This window comes from Talpa occidentalis, unplaced genomic scaffold (assembly GCF_014898055.3).
Source record: "Talpa occidentalis isolate TD23 unplaced genomic scaffold, MPIMG_talOcc4v2.1 talOcc4.6, whole genome shotgun sequence".
Lineage (NCBI taxonomy): Eukaryota > Metazoa > Chordata > Mammalia > Eulipotyphla > Talpidae > Talpa > Talpa occidentalis.
In genome coordinates, this window is record NW_023604972.1 from 95,184,842 (window position 1) to 95,204,541 (window position 19,700).

General features: G+C 37.3%; 1 protein-coding gene and 1 non-coding gene across 2 annotated transcripts in view; both read right to left on the bottom strand.

The window, feature by feature from the left end:
- ACOT12 (acyl-CoA thioesterase 12) overlaps positions 1 to 19,700 on the bottom strand; it is a 38,053-nt gene that overhangs the window by 4,729 nt on the left and 13,624 nt on the right. The window contains exons 5-13 of the mRNA XM_037530168.2: positions 18,280 to 18,415; positions 10,630 to 10,786; positions 9,025 to 9,144; positions 8,083 to 8,233; positions 7,442 to 7,497; positions 7,094 to 7,157; positions 6,207 to 6,290; positions 2,338 to 2,471; positions 460 to 588 (exon numbers count right to left, since the gene is read on the bottom strand). Coding sequence (XP_037386065.1) covers positions 460 to 588; positions 2,338 to 2,471; positions 6,207 to 6,290; positions 7,094 to 7,157; positions 7,442 to 7,497; positions 8,083 to 8,233; positions 9,025 to 9,144; positions 10,630 to 10,786; positions 18,280 to 18,415 — 1,031 coding nt within the window. The remainder of the gene's footprint in view (positions 1 to 459; positions 589 to 2,337; positions 2,472 to 6,206; positions 6,291 to 7,093; positions 7,158 to 7,441; positions 7,498 to 8,082; positions 8,234 to 9,024; positions 9,145 to 10,629; positions 10,787 to 18,279; positions 18,416 to 19,700) is intronic.
- Positions 189 to 290, bottom strand: LOC119261486 (U6 spliceosomal RNA). The gene has a single exon (XR_005129030.1). It is a non-coding gene; the product is annotated as a U6 spliceosomal RNA (small nuclear RNA).

Genomic DNA, 19,700 nt, shown 5'->3' on the forward strand with positions numbered 1-19,700 from the left:
AGTTTTTTTGTATAGGTCCTTCTCCTCTTTTGTTAGATTTATTTCCAAGTATTTGATTTTTTTTTTGTTTCAATAATAAAAGGGATTTTTTTAATTTCTTCTTCTTCAGATTTATTGTTTGTGTATAGGAAGGCTACTGATTTTTGTGTGTTGATTTTGTATCCTGCTACTTTACTAAACTGATTGATTAAAAATATGAATGCTTCATGAATTTGTGTGTCATCTTTGCTCAGGGGCCATGCTAATCTCTGTATCGGTCCAATTTTGGTATATGTACTGCCGAAGCAAACACTGATCTTTTTTTTTTTTTTAATGATAACTAAAGGTCTGTGCATAACAAATTCAGATGAACATCATTCAAGACCAGAAATGCCTACATTGACTTCCTTATTTTCTTAACTTTTTTCCCCATTCTGTATTATAAAACATTGCTATAATACTTGGATTGCATATACTCACCCATCTTTGATAGGTCTTCGTTGTGATACAAGTATTACCAAGTCTTTGGGTTTTTCATCATTCACATTCGGACATGTGATATAATATATCTGATCATCTTCACTCACCCAGTCTATGACCTCACAGGACCTAAGTAAACAGAACAGTGAAAGAAAGGCTGCACCTTTTCACATGCTAAAATAAGGCACTTAATACTTTTGTTTTCTTAACTTCATTATTGGTGTCCACATTCACCCTTCTGCTCACATAACCATCCCCCTAAGGCCAGCATTGTTTCTCAGACTGTTTTTAGAAAGAGTTGTTTGGTCCGAAGGAATATTTCTGCCTGTGATGGTGAGAACAGTAACTATCTGATTCAAAGATCATTGTCCTCAACACTTCACAGAAAAGTACTTATTTTCCACAAAATTGTTTTTCTCTAGAATCAAGTAATATTTTGAAGACAAGTGAATTAGATGAAGAACTCCAAAAAGGACTCTTAGGAAAATGAATATGATATGTTGGCAAGAGCACTAAGTTTGGAGTCAAATAACTTGAATTTGAATCCCAGATTACCACTTAGCAGCTATGTTATGTTGGGCAAGTCACTTATTTTTTCATCTGTAAAATGTAGATAATAATACCTGTGGGGTTATTGTGAGTGTTAAGTGAAACATTTACCATACTGCCTAAGCCATAGTACATGCACAGGAAAAGAAAGTTCAGTAGAATTCACTCATTCATTCAATTTGGCTGGAATGTCAGGTGATAGAAAAAGTAGTGGGAAAAAAAATTTAAAAAGAATTAATACCAAAGTTTAGGCATTGTTCTTGCTTAAAAGCTTTATACTTAAATAATAACTACAAATATTGATGAGAGAAAATCATGAAGTGTTTTCTGTTCTTGGAGTGTTTTATTGTGATAGTGTTAACTAGGACTTTTCATTCTAATATCTATGCAAATGTAACACATGACCCCAAAGATGCCACACTTGAGTGGTATTAAATTGTTTATTATGTTATATTAACCATGTGAGGTTTAAATGTTTTAAAGTGGAACCTGTACCTCAATAAGAAGTAAATAGTAATGCTTAATATAATAGGAAGCTCATCTTACCAATCCTTTTCTTTTAGCAAGATGTCTAGAGGCCATGAGTGCTGTAGCCCAGGAGTTGGGATTCCTTGGAGGAAGGGGTGTAGCCTGAGTGCAGTCAGTCCCTGTCAGGGCAGTTGACAAAGTGCATAGCTCAGAATTCTAGGAAATGAGGGGATTTCGGGGAGATTGAATTAGGGATGCAGGAGACGGGAAGTAATGGAAGTAAGAGAGTGGACGTGATCATGGAGAAAGGGAAGGCTGCCTTTCACCTCAGTATTCATACAGCTTCCTCTCAAAGCTTCTCATCAGGGAGTGCTGCTTCACAGAAAAAAAAGGATCTGCTAATTAAATGTCAAGGATGGGAAGTGGGAAGAACAATTAGATAGTCACTTCCTCAAGGGCAATGGGATTGTTATTGCAGTATGGGAGTGTGGAATTAAGAGACTGGCAGACCTGGGTTCCAGTTCTATTACTTTACTGTTTGTACAAATTTTGTCAATTTTGGAACCTCTCTTTTGTTAAACTGGAATAATATCAGGTTTGAAAAGTTATTGGTAGGCTGACAGATATGGGTAACCTATCAACCAAGTTTGTCCACTCAATACAGTTGATAAATTATTATAATGGTTGTTATTATGTTGCAAATAGTACCTGATACAGTTCCTATGTAGAGCAAGTTTTAAAAATATTCTTTAATTAATTAAAAAAATCAGTCATATGGTACAGTGGAGATGGACTGAAATGCAGAGGTAATCTTTTACTTGATGTAAGGGTTGGTTATGAAAAAAATCAAATTTGTCTTACACATAGTGGGGGTCCCACAAAGGTCTCTTCGTAAAGTCAGATAAGAGATGATAAGCCAAGTGTGCTGGTTTTTCCACATGCTTTTCAACCCAAATGGATAAAATATCGTGTTCTTCCAGAGTATATATTTTTATCTAAAAGGTAATAAAAAAATTACCTAAGAATTGATGTTTACTTTAAAAACCATAAATATATATGTTGATAGGTTGATAACAATGAAGTGAAATGATGATAGTAATTTCACTTCAAATACTTGCACATCTAGAGCTCTGGCCAGGATGCTAAACCCCTGTGTCCTCCAAAAAAAACCTGATATAAGAGTAGCTTATTTAATTATTATGCTGTAGTTTTTCTCATAACAAATGAAGAACATAGCTTTTCTATTTCTTTTTATGATATTTCCCTGACTCTCCCCAGGAGCAAAGAAGATATCACCAGGCTGCTAGGCAAGTCAGTGCCTCATCTCCCCGCAGAGCTCTTGGAGTCAGGCTGTATACCTTAGGGCATTTTCCTAGGATGTCAGGCATGCCTTCAAGTAGCCCAGGGGGAGCCAGCAAGCTAGCCAACCACCTCCAGAACCAACTCACACCCTCAACAGGGTCCCTGAAGCACCATATTTCTTCAGCACAAAGCATTCTTCCATTTGTGAATCACAAGGGCTCATCCTTCTGGGAGGCCAATGCCTGTATTCTAATGCTTATTCCTTAGATAAGACCTGTTTTAGGAACCATTTGACATATACTTAAATATTTATGTATCCCTCTTTCCTCTGAACTCTCCTTCTCCTTTGCTTTTGCTAGTAATAGGAGATAAGTGTTTAGCTAAAAGCACATTTCTATCCTGTCCATTTTCTCACTGTCTTTCAGGATGCTTTGAAAGTAGTATTGAAATTTGCTGTCTTCTAACCATTCCCATAGCAACAAGCTATGAGAAGACAAACAAACATAGGGTTAAGACTTCACTGCAGTAATCAAGCAGATGGAAAAATCACACTGTTAGGGAGAAAGTCTTTATATCTTTAAAAAGAGAATGCAGAAATGAGAAACTGACTAAAACCAGTGTCATAGTGACACTTTGCTTATGCAGTTTTGCCTCTTCAACTGATCTTAGTAACAAGCCTATCTTTAAATCCAGTCTGCAAAGGAGGATATGAGTTAAACTGGGTATTTAGCAAACAGAAAGAAAATCATCAGTGGGGCTCTGGGTAGTTGCTGAGTCTCACCCCAGCATGGCCATGCCTGACTTTGCCTCCTCGATAGCAGGAGTAGAAGCAATCCATGGGTGTAAGTCCAGAGGGAGGTCACCTTAGTAAAGTTTGGTGGCCTTGTGACTCTAACTCAGCCTACTGGCACTCCATAATGTCAGAGCAGGCAAGGAAAGGTGGCCAGGGTGAATTCCATAACCTTGGTCAGATTCTGGCCATGGGGCAGTCATGGTCATCCATGGGTAGAGTGGGATATAATATTGGGCTGAGCAGTTATTAAGGGCAGAATTATAGGTACCTTGGTGGTGGTGGTGGTATGGTAACATATATCTGAAGAGGTAGAATCCTATACCTCTGAATCATATACAGCAATAAAAACCCATGTTACTTCAATAAAACAAACAAACCCCAAGAGCTAGGCTACCATAAGACTCTTAACAACATTAAACCGAGATTTCCTGGGGAAAAAAGAGTTGAATTGTGTCTCCCACCTCTTCCATTCATAAGTTAAAATCCTAAACTTCATAACCTCAGAATATGACCTTAGTTGGAAATCAGGTCATTGTTGATATTAAGTTAAGATGAAAGGCCTCTAATTCAATATGGCCTGTATCATTATATAAAGGGGAAATTTGGACATAGACATACACACTGGAAGAACACCACATGAAGATGAGGGCAGAGACCACATGATGCATCTACAACCCAAGGAATGTCAAAACTTGCCAGCAAACCACCAGAAGCTAGAAGAGAGGCCTGGCACAGATTCTCTCATACTGTCTCCAAAGGAACCAGGTCTGTCAACACCTTGATCTCAGACTTCCACTTCCTTAACACAGAGACCATACATATCTGTTGTTTAAGCCACCTAATTTGTCAGATTGCTGTGGCAGCCCTAGGAAATTATCACAGCTCTTCTCCAGGAAGCTGTTCCCCATCCTAGAGCCAGAGCAAACATTAAGCTCAGTAGCTACAGCTAGATTCTGCCCTTACAAACCACTAGGTTTATTTATCCAATGCCCTATGTAGTATTGGATGTGTGAATGATATTTTGATTCTTCTCCCAGAAGATGAAGGTAGCAGAAATTCCTCATTGCTCTGCCATCAGAATCAATGCTATTGATGCAGACAAAGCAGATGAGGAGACAGTGGTTGTTGTTGGCTCTCTTTAAATCCAACAGGTTTAGAAAATCCCAGCTTTTTTTAGTGAAAATTTCTCTAAGACTAATTCTCCAAGAAAATGAGTTCCCTTTCATAGAAGAATATAAGTTAAATCCCATTTGTAACCAACTCAAATGCTGCTTATGAATGCTCAGATACCAGCAGTGATGCAAGAAGCATATTTCATCTTAGTAAAAGAAAACAGTCTTGAAGAAGCAGATTTCATCTTAGTAAAAGAAAACAGTCTTGAAGCATCTTTTATGAGGGATGAAGAGAAACAGACTTGGTTATGTTATGTTAAATCTGGGTGTCTGCATCTCTAAACCAAATAAAGATGAAACTGACTGGATCCGTAGAGGGTAAGGAGGACCCTGAAAAGATTAAAAAATGATGACAAGACATAATAAAAGCAAACAACCTAAAACAAAGCAGAGGAGGTCAAAACTGAAGAGAATTGATGAAGTAGCATCTGAATTTGATTTCAGGGTAAGGTGACCAAACTGCAACACTGAGGATCTGTTAGTAAGTACAATGGGACTACCAGTAATGATGGGACAACTAGGCCTGTCCCAAGAAAACCAGGACGTATGTTCACCCTATTTTAGAGGTTGCTGCTTCGTTGATGATGAAAAACAGTTCTCAATGAACTGTGAACATATATTTCTGGCATTGCTGTGCATGTCCTTAATGCCAGGCGCTGCTGTGGTCTGGGACTAGAGTAGTGAGCGAAATGGCTTTCAGAGAGTTTGCAGTCTAGTTAGTGTGGGCGTCAGCTTCAAAGAGTTTCCTAATACACCTCTGAAACAAAATTAAAATCCAAATGATATACATTGACTTAAATTTGGTGACAGGCAAACCTTGTAAAAGGTGCTACGGGAATTCTATGGGCACTACACCTGAGGCGGGGCAGGGTTGGGAGGAGAAGCAAACATTGTTTAAAAATGAACAATGATGTAAAAAAATATATTAAAAAACAAAAAATTAAAAAAGGTGCTAAGATACAAATCAGGACAAGCTGTTTTTTCGCAAGAAGTTTATAATGTTAGAGAATAAGACTGTTTTGTATTATGTAGGAATTAAATACTAGTTTCACATAGTTGTGGAAGAAATGGCACAAAATAGTGTATAATTAATTGAAAAAATGGCTTTAAAGAAGTAATTGCTATAGGAGTTCCTGAAGGGAGAAGTTCCTTCAGCCAGGGGTGATTAAGAGTGTCTTCAAGGAGAAGCATTTGTCCTGGGTCTTGAATAGCAGGTAGCACTAGAGCAGATGGTGGGGAGGAGAGAGAGGTGGAATATGAGAACTAAGGTCAGAGGTAGGAATATGAGAGTGTGTTTGAAGAACCCCAAGTCAGCATGGAGTATAGAGACAGGAGTGGAAAAATATTGGACGCTTAGAAAATTTCCCAGAAAGATTTTTCACCTTGAAAAGATCAGTAGAAACAGGACCACCACGAACCATCACAGCAACTTCCAATTACGAAGACAATGGATTGTTGCCTACCTTTTCCCCAGGGCTGGTAACCTCCCAACCACTTTTGGCTGCTAACTTTTTGAGAGCTTCCACGTTACTATTACTCAGGAATTCCTAAAATAGAAATATTTTGTAAGCTCTGAGTTCAGTGCATAGATGTGTGATCAAATGTTTTCTACTTAGAAAATGGGTGCTGTTACAGCGGAAGTGAACTAGGCTACAGGTAACATAATTTCTTTTTTCTTCTTTTTTAAAGATTTATTTATTTTTATACAAGAACTGGGGTACAGGTCAGATGCGCAGGAGGGTGAGAGGATTCACTGGAGACAGAGCTGGGAACACAACAGGTAGACTGAAGAAATACACTGCTGAGAGGAGGAGCAGCGGGCGAGACAGGAGAGGTCTGCTTCACCTTGTGGGAATCTTGCCAGCCGGCTGGGATTGAACCCGCGCTGCAGTGCGGCACCCAACTGCTTGCACCACCAGGGAGGCCCCTACAGGTAACATAATTTCTGTCTTGAATGTGTGATTCAAAATTCAGACTAGGTGATGGGAGGCCTAGATGCTTATTAGCAAATTAGTATTACTTTCAGTGGTGTACTGAGTAAAGACAAGATTATCCTTCATTATGACTTGTAATCCACATGTAATAAGTAAACTTGGATTTCTCTTTATGTTTTAGGGTGTAAAACATTAACATGTCTATACTTTGTTGTGTTGAAAAATGCAAACTAGTGGGTATGTCATTGTGCACAACCAGCTTTTAACTTGGTTTTGTCTCGTCTTGGAATGACTGGTGATAGAATGCACCTTTCACCTAGTGTATGTAGGCACAACTCACAGCAGTTAAACAAGGGGATTTTTGTTTTCGTAATAATGTGATCTTTACAGGAAGAGCTCCAAGACATAAAACTCACCTGGTTGCTTACATCCCAGTGTACACAGAGTGGAACCACTTCTTTGTGGGAAATAAAATATTTTCTGGAAAAAAAATCAAAAATGTTACAATAACAGTTTTCTTTCCTGCATTAAATATACAACAGTAACTATGGCACTTTCTTGAACTGAAATCTGTTTTAAAAAGATGCTTTTACTGGTGGAACAATTAAGAAGAACAATTTCCATCACAGTAGCCTCCACAATCAGAAAACATCAGACCTTCTCTTTGAACTCTGTGGGAATGAAGACCCAGAGAGAGGCTCTTTGTTATGTAGTTGATCAGATAAGAGTTGGTTCTACAAAATCTTTACACCTATATCCCTTACCTGCCTAGGCGAATTCTTTTGCGTGCAATAGCTCCACGGTATCTTCTAAAATCATCCTTTAATGAAAAAAAAAGTAAAATCAATGAAAGTCTTATTTTAATGCTACAGTCTTCAAGTCTCTCTCTTCTAAGTCAGTTGAAGGTGATAATTGGGACATGGTATCTCTGCGTGAACAATCCTCATCACCCACAGGGGCAGGTACATGGATAAAAACACAGCCTTTACAGATCTCTTTTCTTTTCTTTTTTCAAAGTGGTCATTGTGGTCATTTCTGACACAAGAATTATCCAAATATCTCACTATCTTGTTTTTAGACAAGATGAAAGTTTGCCATAAGGCAACCTCAGGACAAGGGGAAAGATATCGTTTAGTGATTGTGGAGCAGCTTGGAGAACTGGATGTAAAGGGACGTAGATGATGACATGCACCAAATAACTCCTTGAGGTTGGGCAGAAGTGAGGTCTTTGAAACCTCCACCAAATGAATGGTGATTTGGAAAAAAAGAGAAAAAGCCAATCTCATGTTGTAATGCAGGGTCTCAGAGGTCGCTGCTGGTGAGAGGATTCAGGGTAGAGCTCAGTACCCACAGCCTCCCCCAGGTTCCGTGGTCTGATCCCAAACCTCACATGCTAATAACTGACCTTTGAGGTGGGCTTGATTCTGGGAAATGTGACCAGTTCTTCCTTATCATTGACAGCACGGTAAATGAGAAAAGCACTGTTGATGTGTCTACCTCGGCCCTCAGACCACTCCTGACAGTCAAAGGCCTCCACTCGCACACCCACCTCCACACTGCAGAAGAGGACACAGGCCGTGAGCAGAGAGAGCAGAGCACACGCCGCTTCCACAGCAGCCATCACCCCTTCCTCCAGGCGAGGAGCGAAGGAGGGCCCTCGGCAGATCTATGCCAACGTGCAAATCTACTTCACTGGGCCTGAGTGATATATAAGCACTTGGGAGGATTTCCACTTCCAAGTGGGAAAAAGGCCAGTTGGGACTTTATATACATTCATGAATATTTTCTCGTAATGGGGAAGTAGGGTTTGTGCCAAAATCTTTCTTTCCCCTGAAAACAATAGTTCAGTAATTAAAAAGAATCAAACACTGGAATTCTATAGGAAATATAAGTACTCTTTTCACATTTAAAAAGCAAAGGTACTAAATTAAATCTTCTCATTCATTTTCATCAATAATAATAGAAATAACTGAAGGGTTTTGGACATAATGATGATAAATGACAGGTCCATTTGAGTCAGTTGACCATGTAGTCACTGGAACTCTTTTGCAAGTGAAAGGAAGAGTTAATGATCATGACAAGTATAAACTAAGACCATTCAGGCCAGCTGGGACATAGCTTATATTTATGAGACAGAAACCAACCCATCACAATTTACTCAGAATTTATAAGCAGAACAGAGGGATAAAGTGTGTTTTCAGACTTTGAAGATTAAGTGAAGTTTAAAAAAAATTAGAAGTTACTTTGAAGTAGTTCCCATGTCACCTTCAGACTGAAATAAAAACAAAAATTTATGAGCGAGTTTAAATTTGCTTATAGTATCCTAGGGGCACTAGGTACCCTTTACCAGTTATGAAATGTGTTGTTGACAATGGCATTGAAGACAAGCCGGTCCCCAACTGTAGATGGTCCCCGAAACTTAAACATGTCCACAGACTTCAGAAAGGGATGTGCCCTACACAGGCGGCTGGAAAGCAAAGGGGATGAGAGAAAAGGGATCATTTTCCAAAATACTTTCATGAACCGCTGATTTGATTAATGAATACAACAGACAGTCAATGTGCTTTCTAAAGAAACATCTCTTTGAACTCCAGTAAAATAAATAGCCATACGGTGTATGTTGAGAGTGGCTCTGAATGCTACTAGTAAATATTTTGGGAAATACCATGGGATCTTTGCTAAGATATTGGTACTTTTGCTTTTGCGGTACAGTCTTGTTCTTTTTTTTGACCTTCAGAAAACCAATCCAGTGTCTCTGGTTCTAATTTGAGGGCTATATTCACCCTGAGAGTTCATGACTACAATCCTAATAGGGAACTGTGACTGGGGGATGTGAGTGGGGGGCCAGGAAGGGACTTGCCGGCTGAAGCCACTCACACTAGTTCCTTAGTGTCATAGTTAACTGCATTCACCTACATACCAACAGATAAGTTTTTTTTCCCCCACAGAAAATTACCTGGTTAGCGGCACAAAATCTTGAAGGCTATAAGGTACACATTTTCCAATTTTTTGGTGTGTAAAATTTTGAATTATTTATAAAGAATATTTAATCTCAGTAAGTCACTTTCATAATTTTTACATTTTCAGCTCCTGCTCTAGTCACTGAATTACTCTGATGAATTGTACAGATAAGTGAACAGGCTGCCAATTAATTATATTGTGAGCCTTTATAAGACAACTGATTCAAATGCTTTATTGTGATTAAGAATTACAGTATCATTTTAAAAACAAGCTCTCTTTGTTGTGCATAGTTATAGGAAGGATAACTACAGGTTTCTAACTATAGTAATAACTATAGACATATTAATAATAAAATTAATTTTGGTAGAATGAAACCTTAACAATTTTCAGTAGTTACAAAAATTGTCAGAAGGGCAGATCCTGTCCAAATGTGCTTCAGAGCACACAGTGTTCCTTGATGCTGCTGAACTACCTACATGCTTCCATTAAGAATAAAATAACCATTTTGAAATTGAGGAGCATTTAAAAGTATTCTTCTTCCTCTTTTTATTTTGCAGTTAATCCTTTGGCCATAGCAGTTCTAACTAAAACTTTCAAAAGTCAGATCTAGTGACAAATTGCCTTTTAAAAAGTTGTAACTTGCCTATTTCTAAGTGTAAAGGCTGCCTTCTATTTCTATTATACATCTACTTTGTTGTAAGTATTGTTAAATGAGTTGGAGTGTTTACAAGATCAATATAATTCATAATTTAGAGTTAAGCCTTAGAACTGTCATTTCATTTTTATTTTTGAATGAAGAATTTAAACATTCACTTTCAAATATAAAGACAGATCCATCCAAAGGGAAACAGACAAATGACTTATCGTTTTCTCATTTTGATGAAAGGCGACATTGTCCTCTGTTCCCTCGATGAGCCTATAACTGAGTTTTGAACCTTTTCTATTCTCCCCACTGGTCCCAACATTGCATACTGAAGTTAAAATGAAGAACCTTGCAGAAATAGTTGCCACCGTCTCCATCCAAGCCATAATCTGGCCACCAAATGTATTTCCATGATGGTTTGCATGGGGTGGGAGGACAAGTTCAATGCTCTGAACAGAGGTTCCCCTTGTGGAAATCCTTCCTTCCTCTTCTTTGCAAGTGGGATCTGCAAGGTAGATGCAGGTGTTAATGATGGTAGAATTCAACATGGAACCTGTGGCTTCAGCGTTACCTTTCCAATAGCACCCACATCTCATGGGTTTTTAGAAAAATTAAATTATTCCTGAAGACTTAAAACTCCCAGGGACATAAGTAGGTATTTTTTTCCTACAAAGTGACTTTTATCAGAATGGGATATTTACAGTGAATTAGATATCAGATGAGAAAAGGCCTTTTAGAGATTGTATCTATCTAAAAATATTAAAAGAATGGTTTTGTTTATTTAATAATCCATTTTATAGTGCATTTCTTTTCAAACAAATTTTTATTTCAGAAACATTACATTATAACATTATATAGGTTTCAGTTTCACATCTTATTAATCAATGTATGTATTACTTTAAGTTCACCAGTAAAAATTCAATTCTGTCCTTTACAACTAACTCTTTTTACCTGATCTACCCATTTCCTTCTCATCTTCTGGTAACTACTAATTTGGTCTTATAGTCTAAAAATTTCATTTTATCTTATTTTGTTTTTTTTCATTTGTTTTGTTTCTTTATATACCACTTATAAATGAAATCATATGATGCTTGTCATTCTCCATCTGACCTATTTCACCAAGCACAATACCCTTTAGGTATATGCGTGTTGTTGCAAATGATAGGGTTTCAAAGGGATTTTTTGGTTGTTGTTTATTTCTTTGTTTTTTTATAGCAGAGTATTATTTCATTGTGTATATATACCACATCTTTATTCAGTCATCCGTTAGTGGGCATTTAGGTTGTTTTTAATTTTTGGCTACTGTAAATGGTGCTGCAGTAAACATGCTATGCATGTATTTCTTCAAGTTACTTTATGTATTCTTTGGGTAAATATCCAGAAGTGGGATAATTGGATTGTGTAGAAAATCTATTTGTAATTTTTTAAGGGATCTCTGTATTTCTTTAAGTAATGGCTGCACAATTTACATTCCCAACAATGTGCAGGATTTCCTTCTGTCCACATCTTCTCCAGCACTTGATGTTTCTTGTCTTTTACATAATAGCTATTCCCACAGGTATGAGGTGCTATCTCATTGTTTCGATTTGCATTTCCTTAGTAATAAGAGATGAGCATCATTATCACTTCATGTGTCTGTTGACCATCTGTGTATCTTCTTTGGAGAAGTTTCTATTTAGATCCTTTGCCCATTTTTTAAATTTGTTGTTGTCACTGCAGATTTTTATGAATTTTTTATATATTTTGGATACTAATCCCTTATTGGATATATGATTTGCAAATATCTTCCCCATCATTAGGATATATTTTCATTTGAAGTAGTTTCTTCATGGTGTAGAAACTTTTTAGTCTGATGTATTCTGTATTGTTTATTTTTGCTTTTGTTTCCCTTGCCTTTGGAGTAGAGTTCCCCAAAGACATCTCTAAGGTTGATGTCGAAGAACATGTTACCTGTACTTTCTTCTATTTATTTTGTGGTTTTAGGTCTTACATATAAGTCTTTAGTCCATTTTGAATTAATTTTTGAGTATGGTATGAGATAGTGACCTAGTTTCATTCTTTTGCATGTGGCTGTCCAGTTTTACCAACACCATTTATTGAAGAGATTTATCTTGCTATACGCTCTTGGCTTCTTTGATATAAGTTAATTGTCTGTATTTGTGGGTTTCTTTATGGAATCTAAATTCTGTTCTATTTACCTGTGAATCTGTTTTTATTCCAATACCATGCTGTATTGACTACTATAACATTATTGTATAGTTATGAAATGAGGGCACTTGATACCTTCATCTTTGTTCTTTTTTCCTCAGGATTCTTTTTGCTTTTTGGTGTCTTTTGTAGTTATAAGTAAACTTCTTGACTTTTTAAATCTGTATCTGTGAGTAATACCATTGAAATATTGATCTGTGAATTACTTTAGGTAATGTAAGCATTTTAACAATGTTAATTCTTCCAATGCATGCACATTGACTCTTTCCATATATTTCTACCTTCTGTTCTTTTCAGCAATGTCCTGTAGGTTTCAGTGTACAAATCTTACATCTCTTTGGTTAAATTTAGTCCAAACTCTTTAAACTTGAGTTATATTTAAACTTGAGTTGTTTGGGGTGGAGGAAGAGCAGGTCATGGTGGGGAAGGGCAGAAAGAAATTTCGGGAGTGTGGATATGTCATTTTCTTTATTGTAGTGATAGTTTCAATGGTTATATACACTCAAAACTTACCAAATTATACACTTTAAATCTGGGCCATTTATGGCATGTAATTATAACTCAACAGAATTGTTGAAAATAAAGGAATTCAGCTACAAATCACAACAGACACTGAAAATCTGGAGTCGTTTACTGTCCTATACACTTTAGAATGTGGTCTCCTGTGGTTGCAGTTTTGTAATGAATTTAGTCACAAGCAGATAAGACATAACACATTGTACTTTTTTAGTGTCCTTCTGCTTCCTTTGAATCATATCTGCTTCATTTTTTGACAAATTGGTTTTTATACTCCACAATGGAGAAATCATTTACTCTGGCTGCAAAGCAGTAAAATGTATTCAATTATGCTTCCTGCATCATCAAGTGAATCACCAGTTAGACTTAAATGTCTTGTGCTGTTGTTGAGAAAGTACGGGTGGGGAGAGTTTTCAACTCAGGGGTACCACACTGGTTGTAGTGTCAGAGGCAGAGCTGAGCTTGCAGTGTAAGCACACACTACACCCAGCAGCTGTTGGTAACTGGGAATGGCACAGCCACATATAAGAGAGAGAAATGTGTTACAGAGATTTTAAACTTAATTTCTTAGTGGAATTCTTAGATTTAGAATGCATCGATGATCTTTTATTTTCTTCTCCTTACTTCCATCCATCATTTAATTCCTGTTTAAATACATGTAGCTTACTTCCTGTTGTTGAAGTCTAAAAACTCAAATCCTTGTTATGACTTACAAGCCCTTGTTAACTTGTCTCGCCCATGACTAACTGCTCAATCCCCCCCCCCGCCTTGTATTCTCTCTCAATCTTGGTCTCTCTCTGTTCCAATGACCCTGACCTATATTTATTTACTGCAATTTAGTGCTGCGTTAAACATTAGGGCATTTGCACACATTCCCTGTCAGAAGCAATTCCTCTGGTCACTACCACCACCTTCTCCCACTTAACTCCTATTCTCTCATGGTTCAGCTCAGTCATTACCTCCTCAGGGAAGACTTCGCTAACCTCCATAGTTAATTCCCACTATTATGAGCCCTTATCCATAAGTACCTACATCATTATAGTTTTATGTCTGTGTGGTAATTGATTATCCAACCCACTCAATACTAAACTCCTTTGGGCTGTGATGTATTTGTTTTTACTCTAATATAATTACTGAATATGGGTGCTCAGTAAAAATGTTTTAAATGAATAAATTTAACTTTGTTGATTTTTTTTTAATTTTTAAAGATTTATTTTTATTTATTTATTTTATTTATTTATACAAGCACTGGGTACAGTGAGAAGCGCAGGAGAGTGAGAAAATTCACCAGAGCCAGAGCGGGGAGCAGAGCAGGCAGAAGGACCGAAGTACACTGCTGAGGGGAGCAGCGGGTGGCAGGAGAGGTCTGCGCGCCATGTGGGATCCACCTCCAGTGGCCAGGGAGCAACCGGGGATCAAACTGGCGCTGCAGAGGCTGCAGGCAGCTTCGCAACCCAGTGCTCAACCGCTGCACCACCAGGGAGGCCCTAACTTTGTTGATTTATTCCACATTCAAAGTTCGTACTACCAACATTGTTTCCTTTGGGTTTTCTCATCATTTCTGGACTTCAAGATTTTTTCTTATTTTTTGCCTGCTGAGATGTGTGTGTTTGCAAAGATGTTTGTAAAATTTTATTTCAAAATATTAGTTTTTCCAGACACGGAGTCAACATATTTTTAGATGATTAGAAGATTTTGTTAGATGATGTTCTATAAACATCCCAAACTGGTATTGATTGAGTTTTTAAGGTTAATTTCTATTATTCAAGTGGTCCTTTGAAATTAATTCATATAAATTATCTCTGAAAAAGACTGTTAAATGAAAAAAGAAAGGTAGGTGTATAACTTAATATTGTTACCTCTTACTGAAATATCTATTTTATTTGCTTCAGATGTTATTAGTATCTGCTAATGTGTGCATGTATGTGTATGACAGTTGTCTCTGAGCATGGGAACTGGGTAACTGGGCAGCATGGATGCTAGGAATACTTGACCTTTTAATTGATTCTTCTCTTACCCTTTTGCATTATTCAGCCTGTACATATATTACCTATTGTTAAATAATTTTAAAATAATTTTAAAATAAAAAATTGAGAGCCTTATAATACAAGCGATATTGTGAAAACTCAAATATAGGGCAACTCTTTTTACTTTCAGGGTTAACTTCAAAGAAAAATCTACTCATTTCCTGTGAAGACATATCTGGCAGACACTGGGACATGAGGAGGTGGGTCATAGGACAGGTCATATGTCACATGCATCAGCTGTGATTTGTGCAAAGACATACTAAGAATAGGTGGCTTCAGTGCAAAGAAGTATGTCTACTTGCAGGAAATTGCCAGCGAATGAAGAAATAGGCTCTCTCAGGTTCGGCTGTGTCCCCAGAGTTGAGGACAGTAAACAGACTTCATTCTTTATGTAGATTTCCAAATAGGGACATACTTGACCAGTGGTCAGTTTCACGTTTGTACTTTGGATGTTCATTAAATATTGTGTCACCATTCTGCTTGGATAATTTTACATTCACCCCATATTTTCAGATCAGGAACTTAGACCTGAATTGAGGTTATTCCAGACCTATTTTTCTTTCTCATAACCAGAAAGGATTAACATACTGAAGATTTGATTTCTTACTAAACATAATTTAAATGTTCCTAATCTTAAGCCTGTATACATGCCAAGCTTCTAAACAATGACCCAGTGGTACAAGAGCTCCTTCCCAAAAAAGTACTGCTTTCACATAATCCAGTCTCCTATTCTTTTTTCTTCTGAAAGCATGTGATTTGAATTCAAGTTTCTCATCTTTTAAAAACAGGGATTCAATCATACAACATCTAGAAAATGACTCCAATCTTTTATGTCTGATTTTACAACCAATGCAGAATGCTGGTTGTTTTGTTTTGTTTTTTTTAATCTAAAAATACAGCTCAGTAACAAAGATGATCTAGCTGTCTTCCATTAGAACATATTGTCTAATTCAAAACAACTTCCTCAGACTTGCAGGGCAGCAGGTGGACAAACTATACGCTCTGTGGCAACTTTAGGTTCTAGGGGTCTGACATTCTTAAGAGAAATTGCTTTTAAGTTCTATGATATCTTGGATAGCATGAAAGCTAGTAAAGTTTCTCAAAAGAACAAATCAATAAAGTTAGGTTTAAGTTGTGCAAAGGAATGTAGAATAATCTGTGGTAGGGTGCACTAGATAAAACATAATAAAAACAGACTTTAAAAAATATATAATTACAAATTGAACCAACCATATAGATCTATCCTGTTCAACTTCCTATCTGAAGTGGAAGTCAATTGTAATCATTTTACCTCAATATTTGAATGACTATAGTATGTATGAACATCTCTAGTATGTAAAGTAATGTTGGTATTGTGGAGCGGCACGCAACGATTGCTGCTGATTTTGTTTATTAGTATAATTTGTGTAACACAGAAGACCCCAATGTTGCCAGTCAAGTTCACCTGGCTCACTTTGCTATGAGTGGGGTGTGAAGGAGGTTTTAATCACTAGGCCTAGCAACACTTTCCAATGAACTGACATTTTTGAGAAAAGCCAGAGTAGCAGAGATCATCATAAATCCTTCCTAGGACAAAGAAATGATAATTTTATGTATTTGATGTATAGGTTTGATAACAATGATATTATCAACGTTTCCTCAATAATGATATTTTATTATCTAGTGTTAATCAGCCTGTAACAGTGACCAAATATTTTCTCTTCTGAAAAACAATGCCTGTTGACCTTGAAGGCCCACTCTAGCTCCAGGCCATGTCTTCCACCTTCACAGTCAAGTTCTTTGTTAATAATAGTCTTTAACTGTTGCCTGCAATCCTTCCTGTACATGGAAACCTCTCAAATAGCGATAACAATAACAATTTCTTACATGTCCAGCACTGTTCTAAGCAATCTATGTTAACCCATTTAATCCTTACAAAAACCTACTAAGTAATCAGTACCTTTACTGTGCTTTTTATAGTTATGTGTACTTGTCTTTAATCTTGCCCCAGTGAATGGGGACAACAGAGCAAAACTCGATGGCTTGAGTATGGGCAATAGGTCCCTGGTAAGAAAATAAATATGCAGCTCCATGCTGGCTAGGAACTGGGGCTGCAAGTAAACGAGCCAATGAGTCTAGTGATCCAAGCTTAGGAGTAAGTAAGCCATAAGAGAAGTAAGTGGGCGACAGAAGCACCCCTATCCTGTGGAACTGGGTCCAAGGAACAGATTCGACCTCTAATGGTTGGAGTACAGGAAAACACCGTGAGAAAACAGTTCCTGTCAAATGCCAGCACTGCTGGGAGACACTTCTGGCTGGTTTAGATGACACTTAGAATTCAGTGCATCAGTTTCCCCTGAAAGCAAAGGCTTTGAAATCGCCAAACAGCAATAAGAGCTGTAATGGCCACTATTTCCTTACCTTAGCAAATTGTATTCAAAACATATTTTGGAACTGAGCTGTGATGTTATCTTCTGAGCACAGTGATTTAATTTTAACCCAATGCCGATAACAGGCATTGTCTTTTTTACAAGGTCAGTTATATGTAGAAGTCTTTGAAAAACTCGTTTCCAACCTGGAGATCTGTGGGTTTGTCTCAGACCATGATGATGTCACTTGGGGCAAGAAGGACTGGACCACTAACTACACTTCCTCCTCTCCCCCACTTTGCTCGCCATCAGAGGTCATTTCTCCTGGGCTTCAGCAGGTAGGTCAGATATGAAGGAAAGACAGGGGAGAGACAGTGTGAGTCTCCTTTCTCTACTGTTCTAGTCCCACAACATTTCAAAGAGCTGGGGAAATCACAGCCAGATAAATAAGAAACTTTGGCTCATGAAGTCATTGGCAAGTTTCTTAACTGTTCAGTTTCACTTTCCTCCTTTATTAGGACTATATGCAGAGCATATAAAATAATGGATGAGAAACTGTTTAATAACCATGAAGCACCAGATTGATGTTTGGATTGTTGTTTCTTCAATCATTGATCATTATGAGTGCACACTTACTAATAAGGAGCTTCTGGTCTCTTTTGCCCTTCTTTCCTGTCTCCTTTCCTGGTGACCCTCTGATTTAAATGGTTCTTAGGTGTCAGAATTTTATTCTGAATAGCCAGATCCTTCTCTCCAGCCACTGGATTTGTTGGCAGAGATACCTAGCATCTCTATGATAGAATTGAAATGATAAGCTGAAAATAAGTGTGCTCCAAGAAAATATCCCATTCACCTGTCATAGTCATATAATTAAAACGTTCCTAAAGAGATTTACTGACCATCAAATTTGCTACTTTCCTTCATCAAGTTTTTAAAGGTGTCTTCATGTTGTAATCGAACTTTCCTTCTTTCAGAAGCCAGATTATATTCCACATGATCTTGTTCACTTAGAAGTGTGACTGGTTTTAAATGAATCTAGGGAAAGAAAAACTTTCTTATTTCATTGCTTTCTTGAAGTATAAATGCACAATATGAGTTTTGCAAAAACAAGTAATATGCTACATCTTTTTCTAATTCAAAGTAAACATTCTAATTCTAATTCTGGGTGTTTCTACTTACATTATTTTGACTAAATAAAAAGATAAATATAGGCTTGTTTCTTCATAAAATAAGATATATATGACTTTTTTATTAATTTTTTACATCATTGTTCATTTTTAAACAATATTTGCTTCCCCTTACCCCCTCAGGTATATATATGAAGTTTTAAAAAGCTTTCCAAATATTAATTTTTCTTGAATTTAAAAAAATTTCAACAGAACTACAAAACAAATTCTTCAATTTAATGAATCAGGAGAGGTAATGAGACCCAAGTGAATTCTTATCAAGAGATGTTTTCTACTTTTTCCACAAGTAAGACATCAAAGAGAAGGAATAAAAGTGTACCCTAGAAAACTATCCTGTGCCAAGAAATATTCCCAATTTGGAAATTTCATCACCTGGTAAAAACTTTAATTAGTAAGCAAACAAAGAATCTATGTCAGAATAAAGCTTTAACCAGCTTCTAGAAACCAGCATGAACTCAAGGGCTCAAACTCCTCCACAGATGTCTGACTGCTGACCTGTATGTATAGGGAATGTATACCATGCAAGTTGGCTGGGGGAGCTGCCTGCTTATTTCCAGGATACCCAAAGACCGGTGCTGACCCCTGGCCAAAAAAGGTTGAAATAGCTATTGATTTATAACATGTTGCCTAAAGTCTAAAATTCCCCTGGACTGCCTGTCTAATTCAATTAGGAAGGTAGTATAGACTGATTGCTTGCACTGTTTTAACTTTTTACACAACTTTGTTTTAGTTGTGTGACCAGTAAATATAAAAGACCACATGGTAAACTTGTGCCTTAGCTCTCCAATCACAGATGAAGTACATTCTTTTTGACTGAAAAGGACCCTGGGAGCCATGCCTCACAATCTTTTGTGTCTCTCTGGAAGTTTGCCTGTGCTTTTTCTATTGTACCATCTCCTTTAGCTTCAAGGTCAGGCGTGAATGTACCCTATGGAGTCTTGCAAGTCCTTCAATGATCTGACCTGTGCAGTTGTTGAACTAAGCCTAGTTAATCATTGCCCATCTCATCCTGGGATAAACTCACTTGGACAGAGATCCAGTGAGTCCTGTTGGTTCAAACCAAACCACTGATTTTTCATGGCTCATATTATGATGTTCCACTGAACAAGAGTACATAAACTGGAAAAGTTAGT